The sequence below is a fragment of the Anarhichas minor genome, unplaced genomic scaffold (genome assembly GCF_050575085.1).
Source record: "Anarhichas minor isolate MPS153535 unplaced genomic scaffold, ASM5057508v1 ptg000052l, whole genome shotgun sequence".
NCBI lineage: Eukaryota > Metazoa > Chordata > Actinopteri > Perciformes > Anarhichadidae > Anarhichas > Anarhichas minor.
In genome coordinates this window covers 2,450,466-2,461,659 of record NW_027466498.1, presented here as the reverse complement: position 1 = coordinate 2,461,659, position 11,194 = coordinate 2,450,466, and the positions used below count along the sequence as shown (strand labels likewise).

General features: G+C 41.5%; 1 protein-coding gene across 1 annotated transcript; it reads right to left on the bottom strand.

Annotated features, from left to right (window-relative positions):
- Window positions 1-7,819: 7,819 nt before the first annotated feature.
- Window positions 7,820-8,866, bottom strand: LOC142931482 (uncharacterized). Its single transcript, XM_076075410.1, has one exon. The coding sequence runs from the start codon at window positions 8,864-8,866 to the stop codon at window positions 7,820-7,822; it is 1,047 nt and encodes a 348-aa protein (XP_075931525.1).
- Window positions 8,867-11,194: the final 2,328 nt, after the last annotated feature.

Below are 11,194 nucleotides of genomic sequence, written 5' to 3'. Positions count from 1 at the left end.
TCACGTGATATCCGTTTTCGAAGGTTGCTGCATGGATGCAGATCAATTAGATAACGATGCTGAAAAGCCCGTGTGGACGGAGATCGTTTGTATTTGAAAACTCGGTTTCTAAATGCAAACGGAGTAGTGTGGAGGTACTCTCAGTCACATATGTAGGAGCCTGACCGTGTAGTGCTCTGTAAGTGAGAGTGAGAATTTTGAAGTGTGTTAGTGCCCAGCGCTTACTGCAGCTTTTTAATCCTGCCTTTCCAAAAGAGTTTAGATAGCTAACTGCTGGAAAACGTAAACTTCTGCTGCAGCTGTCTGATATCAAGTGCTCTGGGTTTTGGCAGTTAGTTGTTTCTTGCAAACATCTCCCAAGTAAAATGACAAAATAAGTTGTGATGTTTCATGTTATATTCCATCAACACGGACAGCAGGTCAAACTGCTGTATCTCTGATGGGATAACAGTGTGCGTGTGAACCTTTACCTCCAAGCACACACAGTGCTTGTAAACTGTTGTCCATGAATTTAATTGTAATTTAAAACAAAAACATTTTTTATGATTCGGAAAGTTTTGGCAACATTCACAAATTATTCTGTGTTACTTCCACTATTTAACCCTCATCCTCCCAACATATTTCACATATGGAGGTACCTAGTGAATAAACAGAATAAACTACTGTACTGTAGCTACTGAAAGAATAAACTACTGTAAGAAATAACCATCATAGAAAGATGTTTACACATTGTTGTTTATGTGATATGTCTCCTGAAGAAAATATAAAAATTATTATTTTAGCAAAGTTACAGTTAATTTGCATATTGTGTCAAACAAAAACCGACAGAGCACATGAGGAAATGTGTGTCTGCTGCTTCTATCTCCTACAAAATGACTGACAGAGCGTCCCTATCCCCTGAAAGTGTCATACTTAAATATAGGAGCCATGACAAACGTTTTATGAATTTATTCTATTTCATCAATCAAAACTGCACAAGCTGCAATTGGGTTGCTTTTGAGATATGACAACAGGTATACCTTTTGGGGTCCGCAGGGACCCAAGTTGATAGGATGGGGGTGGGAGAACAATATGAAGCGATGAAGGCTACTGTTGTAGCACCGGCAATAACTTCAAACTACTTTGACCCCTGGCTATAACCACACACGTAACAAAGGCATGACATACACAAAGCAAGCTTGAATGTTTATGAATTAATGGATATCACTGTAATGTAAGTAAAAAAGAGCTCCAGCATGGTTCCATAGATCTTTTAGTCCATCAACAGGGACTGAAATCTGTCTGCCATGTTGAATTCTCTGCGGAGGATGGGTTTGGACATAACACATTGGAACTCATGACATCATGACTAGTGACATTGTACAAGGTGGTTTTGCAGTGAAATTGAGATATTCTCAATATGGGACGTTCCCTTGTGTCATGCTGGTCACAATGTCGTTGCCTTCCTGACTGCAGTGCTACTTACTTCTCTTTTTGCAGGGAGTGCTGCTCTCCAGGACATCAGATAGGACTTAGTGAATCTAAAAATGCCAGACAGCATTGTGGTGGAAATTAATGTATTTCCTTGTGAGAAATCAAAAGTATCTTAAGCTCTCTGTCTTTAAGTATTTATTACAGGATAAGATATAGAAAAATTATGAAGAGTGTACAAGTCATCAAACATGAGCCAACGAGTACAAACAGAGTCACAGGATACTATTCAGCTAGATAGGGTCAGAGTTCCTTCACCCGGGGAAGATCAAGGGAGTCTGACCTCAAATTCGGTGTTGAGGGGAGCTTTTATACACGTCCGAGAGGCGCATCTTGCCCCGTCCAGCTGGAGATAGCGTGTACATTCACATCAATGTGTAGTTAGCCAGTACATATGGACTATGGACATTTACCTAAGATATAAAGAACATGTGTTACAGAAATACAAAAACTGCTGACACAAAAAGATAGGTTGAAACTAAAGAGAAGTGACAGGTTCAAACAAAAATAATTTTTTCTCCGACAAGCATGACCTAGCAGCAACCATGGAGGAGTAGTGGTTGTTTTTAGAGTTTCTGGGTATAGCAAGAATATGATGGGATGTGACTTGATGGGAACTGTACAGTCTATAGACAGTGGGAGGTGACAGGGGTCATTAGGGGCTACTATATAGTGAAAATGATTTGGGCACTGAGCAGGTTACTGGTTCAACAACATTGGATCTTTGATAAGACATTGACCCTTGACATAATTCCATGGCAGCACATGGCGATGATGTAACAACATATCTCCCTGGAGCTAAGTTGACAGCAGACTAAACATGGGAAAAAAACAACAAAGAAGTAACTGTACTGACATTATGACATGCTGACATTTATTTCTGCTTCTGAAAGGATTCTTTTAAAAGAGAGTTTATGCAATGACAAAAAACTTGCTGCAGCTAATAGTTGGCGGTTTGGTACACTTATTTTCAAGTTTTTTACAAAAGTCATCCAACCACACTGAAATACCAAACAGCAAAATAGAAAACGGGCTAAATGTTGTCAGTAACAAAGTTAGGCATCACAGCCATCATGTATGAATGGAATGAGGCAGACAACCCGGTTTCACTGTTAATCTCAAGTTAAGTCTGCACTGCTGGTCACCCGTCTGGTCTTTAAATATGCCCCAACTTACATTGTAGGTGCTGTGGTTGACGTATATTTCTTGAGTCTGCATACAGAGCTGGCACACTGGTATGGTCAGAACAACCTGGAGCTAAACACTCTTAAAACTGTGGAGATGACAGTGGACTTCAGGAGGAGCCCCCCCATCACCAGCCTGAACAACACTGTTTCTGCTGGAAGCCGTCCAGTTTCTGGGATCCACCATGTGATCTCAAGTTCAATTCAATTCAATTCAATTTATTTTTGTATCGCCCAAAATCACAAATTACAAATTTGCCTCAGAGGGCTTTACAATATGTACACATTTGACATCCTCTTGTCCCAGGACCCTCACATCGGAACAGGAAAAACTCCCCCAAAAAAACCCTTTAACGGGGAGAAAAGAGGAAGAAACCTTAGGGAGAGCAACAGAGGAGGGATCCCTCTCCCAGGATGGACAGAAGTGCAATAGATGTCATGTGTAGAACAGGATAGTGAATTACTACACATTCAATGTAATTACAGCACATTCAATGTATGACAGAACCACGGCAGGAGGCAAGACCTGGTCCAGGTATAACCCGGATACACAGGAACCTGTGAGGCGAGAAAGCACAGAGACTCTGGTGAAGAAGCAGGTCAATAATGTACATTAATGGTATCGGTAATAGGGTTAATAATGTTAATAATGAAGATCGTAGTAGGTGTCAGCAGGGCCATGGATGGTTGAAGGACCAGTGTCTAGATAAAACTGCGGTCATGGGAACCTGTGAGGCGAGAAAGCACAAATACTCCAGGGAAGAAGTAAAGTTAGTAATGAGCATTAATGGGACATCAATTCATACAGACAGAGGTGAAGAAGAGGAGGAGGGAGGTGCTCAGTGTATCCTAAGGAAGTCCCCCTGTAGTTTTTGCCTATACCAGTTTGTCTAAGGGCCGGTCCAAGGCAAACCAGAGCCAGCCCTAACTATAAGCACTATCAAAGAGGAAAGTCTTAAGCCTACTCTTAAATGTGGTGAGTGTGTTTGCCCCCCGGACTGAAACGGGAAGCTGGTTCCACAAAAGAGGTGCTTGATAACTGAAGGCTCTGGCTCCCATCCTACTTTTTAAGACTAGGAACCACAAGTAACCCTGAATTAATGGAGCGCAGCTCTCTAGTAGGGCAGTATGGTACTATAAGCTCTTTAAGATATGATGGTGCCTGACCAATTCGGGCTTTGTAGGTAAGTAAAAGGATTTTAAATTCTATTCTAGATTTTACAGGGAGCCAGTGCAGAGAAGCTAATACAGGAGTAATATGATAATCTTTTCTTAGTTCTTGTTAGTACACGAGCTGCAGCATTCTGAATCAACCGGAGAGATTTCATTATTAGACTTATTAGAGCAGCCTGAAAATAAGGAATTGCAGTAATCTAGTCTAGAGGTAACAAATGCATGAACTAATTTCTCTGCATCGCTTTGATACAGGATGTGCCTGATTTTTGAAATATTACGTAGGTGAAAAAAGGCAGTCCTAGAAATTAGTTTTATCTGAGAGTTAAAAGACAAATCCTGATCAAAGGTAACTCCAAGATTATTTACGGTGCTGCTGGATGCCAGCGCAATGCCATCTAGAGAAACTATATCATTAGATAACTGATGTCGGAGGTGTTCTGGGCCTAGTAGAATAACTTCAGTTTTGTCTGAGTTTAACATCAGGAAGTTACAAGTCATCCAGGTTTTTATGTCCTTAAGACATGCTTGCAGCCTAGCAAGCTGATTGGTTTCATCTGGTTTGATCGATATATATAATTGAGTATCATCTGCATAACAATGAAAGTTTATAGAGTGTTTTCTGATAATATTGCCTAAAGGAAGCATATATAAGGTGAACAAGATTGGTCCAAGCACAGAACCTTGTGGAACTCCATAATTGACGTTGGTCTTCATCGAGGCGTCATCGTTTACATAAACAAACTGAGATCGATCCGATAAATAGGATCCAAACCAGTTCAGTGCTGTTCCTTTGATGCCAATATAATGTTCTAGTCTCTGCAACAGGATGTAATGGTCAATGGTGTCGAAACGCAGCACTAAGGTCTAACAGGACAAGAACAGAGACGAGTCCTTTGTCTGATGCGATTAGAAGGTCATTATTATTTTTACCAGAGCTGTCTCTGTGCTATGATGCTTTCTAAATCCTGACTGAAAATCCTCAAATAAACTATTGTTACATAGAAAGTCACACAACTGATTTGCAACTGTTTTCTCAAGGATCTTAGAGAGAAAGGGAAGGTTAGAGATCGGTCTGTAGTTGGCCAACACCTCTGGATCGAGAGTGGGCTTCTTAAGAAGAGGTTTAATGACAGCTACTTTGAAGGACTGTGGTACATGGCCTGTTAATAAAGACAGGTTGATCATATCTAATAAAGTCGTGCAAATTAATGTCAGCACTTCTTTAAGCAGCCTAGTTGGTATAGGGTCTAAGAGACAGGTAGAAGGTTTAGACGTAGAAATTGTTGAGGTCAGTTTGTCAAGGTCGATGGGAGTAAAGCCATCTAAATATATATCAGGGTTTACAGCTGTTTCTAAGGTTACTCTATTTGTGGAAAGATCGGTACTAGTCGAGGGCAGGAGATTATTAATGTTCTCTCTAATAGTTAGAATCTTATCATTAAAGAAGTTCATGAAGTCATTGCTACTGTGGTCTATAGGGATACTCGGAACAACAGAGCTGTGACTCTCTGTCAGCCTGGCTACAATGCTGAAGAGAAACCTGGGGTTGTTCTTATTTTTCTCTATTAACGATGAGTAATAAGCTGCTCTGGCATTACGGAGGGCCTTCTTATACGTTTTAAGACTGTCTCACCAGACTAACCGAGATTCTTCCAAGTTAGTGGAACGCCATGTTCTTTCAAGTTTTCGCGATGTTTGCTTTAATTTGCGGGTTTCAGGGTTTCATGGAGCGAACCTCCTTTGTTTTACTAACTTCTTTTTTAAAGGATCAATAGAGTCTAGTGTCCTTCTCAGTGAGCTTGTAGCACTATTGACAAGATGATCAATCTGGGTAGGACTAAAGTTATCACAGGAGTCCTCTGTTATATTGAAGCATGGTATTGAGTTAAATATAGACGGAATCGCTTCTTTAAATTGAGCTACGGCATCATCAGATAGACATCTAGTGTAGTAACTCTTGCTTACACTCCGTTAGTAGGAATTCAAAGGTTATTAGATAATGGTCCGATAAAAGAGGGTTCTGTGGAAAGACTATTAAATCTTCTATGTTAATGCCATAAGTCAGAACCAGGTCGAGAGTGTGGTTAAAACCAGTGGCGGGCCGTGCATTTTATACCTGGGCCTTCACTGCTGTCCTGCAGCTGAAATACCACCTTATAACCACATGATGGCGCCCAATCTATTCATTTTTAAGGCTGTAACTATGTAGATCTTCGTATTAAACCGTTCAGTACGAGTCGTTTGAATAATGCTAGAGCATTTAGAAAATGCAAAAGCCTAAATTCAGGAAAATATAATGTTCTCAGCTGGTCTGGCTGTGGGATCCACTGTCATTCCTTAATGACAAGCCGCGACCCAAAGAGATTATTATAGGATTTTACTTTCACAACTTGAACGTACAGTATAAATGGGATGCCGGCACCACTATAGACTATGATTAGCATGGCGAGGCCACTCTTATAAAGTGCTGTCCACTTTTTATTCACCACTTAACTGTGACCTTTAGTACACAAAGTCCACAAAATCCTGTGTGTAAAAACAATATGCTGACACATGCATGCCAAATGGCTTTGTCGAACTACTGCTCTGCAGTGTCTTTCCTCAGCTCAGCCCCTTCTCTCATGGTGCATCTCACTCAGTCAGAATGCCCATATTTGATTGGCTGAGCTGCATCACGTGATGTGATTCACTACCCATCAGCCTCTGCTGGCTGTTAAGTTTCGTTTCACGATAGTCACGTGCTCGCCCACTGACCAATCACAGCACACTCTGCAACTCGCAGCAAAGCTACACATGGACACTGAGCGGCATGTAATCCTGACGTCATTATAGGCCGGCGCGCAGGCTCTGATAGTCAAAGAACACGCCCAACATGTCAAACTAAAGATCTGATTGGTTGAACACCATGACAATCAACAATATCGTCTCCATTTACTTTAATCTGCACTGGCTGCAGGTGAGAGTCTGCAGGCCTCTGCCTCTGTTCTTACCTAGAGACACAGAGGTGAAATCTGATTGGATAAAAGCTCTACTTAAAACAAGCTGCACTGGAAGCAGAGCAACAGAGGAAGACAGTAGCTGTGCAATGAGAAGATAAGATAATGGGAAAAATATTTTTATAAATTATAATACATGTAGTGTATTTAAGAAAAATTATTAATTTATAAAATAGATATAGCTTTGTGATTCTGTTTAGGCCAGCAGAGAAGGCCTTGCAGGCCCTGATGGCCCACCACTGGTTAAAACAGTGAGTGGGTTTCTGTACATTCTGACAGAAACCAATCGAATCTAATAATAAGATAAATGTACTGAGGCTATTGTTCGCGACATCCACATGAATATTAAAGTTACCTACAATAATTACTTTATCTGTTTTAAGGACTAGATTTCATAAAAACTGAGAAAATTCCGATAGAAATTCAGAATACGGACCTGGGGCCCGGTACACTATAACAAATATAACTGGCTGTATTGTTTTCCAGGTTGGGTGTGAAAGACTAAGAACCAAACTTTCAAATGAGTTATAATCTAGTTTAGGTTTAGAGTTTAATAATAGGCTTGAGTCAAAGATGGCTGCTACTCCACCTCCTCGGCCGGTGCCTCGAGGAATGTGAGTATTAATATGACTTGGAGGAGTTGATTCATTTAGGCTGACATATTCTTCATTACACAGCCAGGTTTCAGTAAGACAAAATAAATCAATATGATTTTCTGATATTAGCTCATTTACTAGTACAGCTTTAGATGACAAAGATCTGATATTTAAGAGTCCACATTTAATTATCCTATTTTGTTGCACTGTTGCGGTAGTTTTAACTTGGATTAGGTTATTTTGTTTAACTCCTCGATCGTTTATTTTTGATTTAATTAATTGAAGTGGCCGTGGGGCAGACAGTCTCTATGTGGTTTTGGGTGAGTAACTGCTCTAATGGAAGCTCAGAGGAGTGTGTAAGACTGCAACTCTGCTTCCTGGTCTGAACTCTGGGTTGTCATGGACCAGGTCCATACAGAAACTGGGTCAGATTTGCAGAAATGAGATCTGCTCCATCCAAAGTGGGATGAATGCCGTCCCTCATTAGCAAACCAGGTTTTCCCCAGAAAGTGTCCCAGTTGTCTACGAAGCCCACATTGTTTGCTGACAGCCAGCGGTGGAACGATGACATGCGGCTAAACATTTCATCATTGGTCAGATTCGGGAGCGGGCCAGAGAAAACTACGGAGTCCGACATGGCTTTTGCGTATGTACACACAGATTCCACATTAACTTTAGTGATCTCAGAGAGCCGTAGTCGGGTGTCATTCCCGCCGACATGAATAACAATCGTACTGTATTTACGGTTATCTTTAGCCAGTACTTTCAGATAGGACTCAATGTCGCCTGCTCTGGCCCCGGGTATACATGTAACTGTAGCCTCTGGTTTCGCTAGCTTCACGTTTCTCAGAATAGAGCTGCCTATGACCAGAGTTGGTCTCTCAGCTGAGAAATCAACTCTGCTGGGTGTGGAAGACCTGTTTGTAACGCGAAGTGGCTGCTGGCGAGCCGAGTGCTTCGCCCCAGGTTTAAGCCTCCCGGGAGCAGTCACCCGGCCCCCCGGCTGCTCGGGGGCTGCAGGGAGACGGCTAGCGGGAGCCACGTCTGTTTGGGCCGCACCGGCTACGCCCGCAGTCACCAGCGTCTTAGCTTCCATGGTGCGGAGCCACACTTCTATCTCGCTAAGCCTTGCATCTAACCGTTGAGTTACCTCCGTCTGCGCCAACGAGTAGGGGTGAAGGGTAGAGGAAGCCCGGGAGGGAGTATTCTCCGTCAGGACTGCGAAGTGGTTGGAGGTGGTTAACGGAAACTCCCCAGCTGGTTTTCTCAGGAGGCCGCGGCGTACCACCTCCGTCCAGGATGCCGGTTTCGGAGTGGAGCTATGGGTCGGGTCTATAGCAGGTTCTCTCAGCTCGTGGTCGGAGGACCGACTACACTCCCCGTCCACAGGGCCGGGTAGCCAGGGAACAGTGTCCGCAGTGTCCGAGACCAGTTGAGATTGCATAGATGAGATATGCTTTGCCTGGGCTGCCGCTAGGAACCGCCAGGCTTATTGGGGTGCAGGCGATAGTATGTGTGGAGTAGCTCCGGATCCATAATCCGGGAGCGTGGAACCCAGCATCGTTCCTCCGGGCCATACCCCACCCAATCAACGAGGTATTGGTAACCCCTACCTTGTTGACGGACATCCAGGAGGCGGTTGACTGTGTATACCGGACCGACTTCGATGAGCCGGTGGGGGGGTGGAGAGGGTTCAGAGGACTGGAGTGTACGGGCTTGAGAAGAGACACGTGGAAAACAGGGTGGATTCTCATGGCTTGAGCTTGAGCTTGACCGTAAATCGTCACACAAACACTTTATTTCCTGCAATCTGCATCAATTTAATCATGGAAAAGTCTTTATTAATGTAAAGGAAAACACAAAAAACAGGCGCCAGGTGGCAATTCAAAATGAGAATAAAGTCATTATGGTTCAAGAAAAAATACACCTGTCTATAAAACCGACTACAAACAGAAAACTCTTCTGTGGGTACTTGACAAAACAGTAATGAGTAATGTAATTACAAACATTAACCATAGTCAGAAGTGTTAACACTGATTTATACTGGCTTTAGGCTGTGCCACTCTGGACCTCGCTTTCTCTTGTCACTTTTACAAGAGAACCAATACACTCTTATGAATTTAAATAATTATATGTAATTAGATTACATTATTTTTTTGGGCATTGTTATAGTCAGCCCATGACTAAAGCACATCATTTCAATACAGTTGTATCACAGTTATATTAGTTTACAGAGTTTTAGAGTACAAACTAGAGTATTTTTGAATACACAGTATAATTGGATTTGTCTTTGATGATAGAGGGTTACTTAGAATGCACATAGCGACATCTGGTGGTTCAGTAACGCTAAACCGGAAGCCCAACCGGATGCAAAGCTGTTGGTGTTGGACTGACTGACCTTCAAAGTAAATTATTTATGATAATGACGAAACTCAAATTTAATTTTAAATGATATCATCTTGTCACTTTTGTCAAAAGCGCCATGGTTTTGCATTACTCTTTAAAAAAAATCTCGTTACTTTCATGATTAACAAATTCAGCTAATAATGCTAAAAACTACAGACCGATAGCATTAACCTCCCACTTATGTGAATGGATTGACAAAATTATTGTTTGTATGTTATCGTATGTTGTAAAAAGAAGAAAGTTGTTAAATGAATATCAGAGTGGTTTTAGAACAGGAAGATCTACAGCTCTAATTAAAGTAAGCGATGAAATAGAAAAGACCCTTAGGAAGTGATGGCTTTAGTCTTCTTTGACATTGACAAAGCATATGATTCCATGTGGAGAGATGGACTAATTAAAATGAGCAAGCTGGACTTTTGGACTTTTTATCAAATAGAAACATTTCAAGTTAGCGTCATCAGTCCAATTCTTTTTAACATCATGATTAATGATATATTTGAAAATACAGGAACAGGTATATAGTCATCATTATATGCAGATGATGGAGTAATCTGGAAGAGGGGAAAACATGTTGCTTATGTGATGAAAAGTATTCAGAAAGCAATCATCAATGTAGAGAAATTGATTGAAATTGATTGAGACCAAAATGTAAAAAGGTGTTAAATTAGACTACAATACAGAGCCATGAGACTTAGCTTGGGAGCAGTCAAAACCACATTAATGCATTACTGGTGGAATCCAGGGAACTGCCATTACATCTGAGGAGAACTAGGTTAGCACTGACACTGGATTAGAATTCAGGGTGGGCTTAACGGAAATATAGCATCGACTGTCCTGCACAATTGTTGGGAGTACTCCACACTCTCTGGTGAAAGCTTTGGATGGGACATTAACAGGAAAGTGAAACATTTCTAATTCGATACCATACAACATAGTCCAGCAGTTATTAGTAGCAGCATTTCGCAAATTTGTTCTGGGAGGTCAGAAGCAAAATCAGTAATAGCACGGAATCATTACATCTTGGCAGGAAATTTGGAATGACAGTAAGGGTAGAAATTATAACAAAATTCGAACAGTCGAATTTTGTAGATTAAGGCTAGGACATACAGGACTCAATGACACGTTATATACATCATGAAAAAGACAGTCAGATAAATGTGAGATATGTAACTGTAAAGAAAGTGTTGAACATGTGCTGATAGAGTGGAGGAAGTTCAGTGTGGAAAGAGAAAGACTGAAGGGCAGAGTGCAGATACAGCAAGGGAGTGGAGCGTCAAAGGACTGTTAGAGATAGGGGACAACAAGTTCAGCTTAAAAGGGCTTCATGTACATTTTTGAATGGAACGGGTTTAATATCCAGAATATA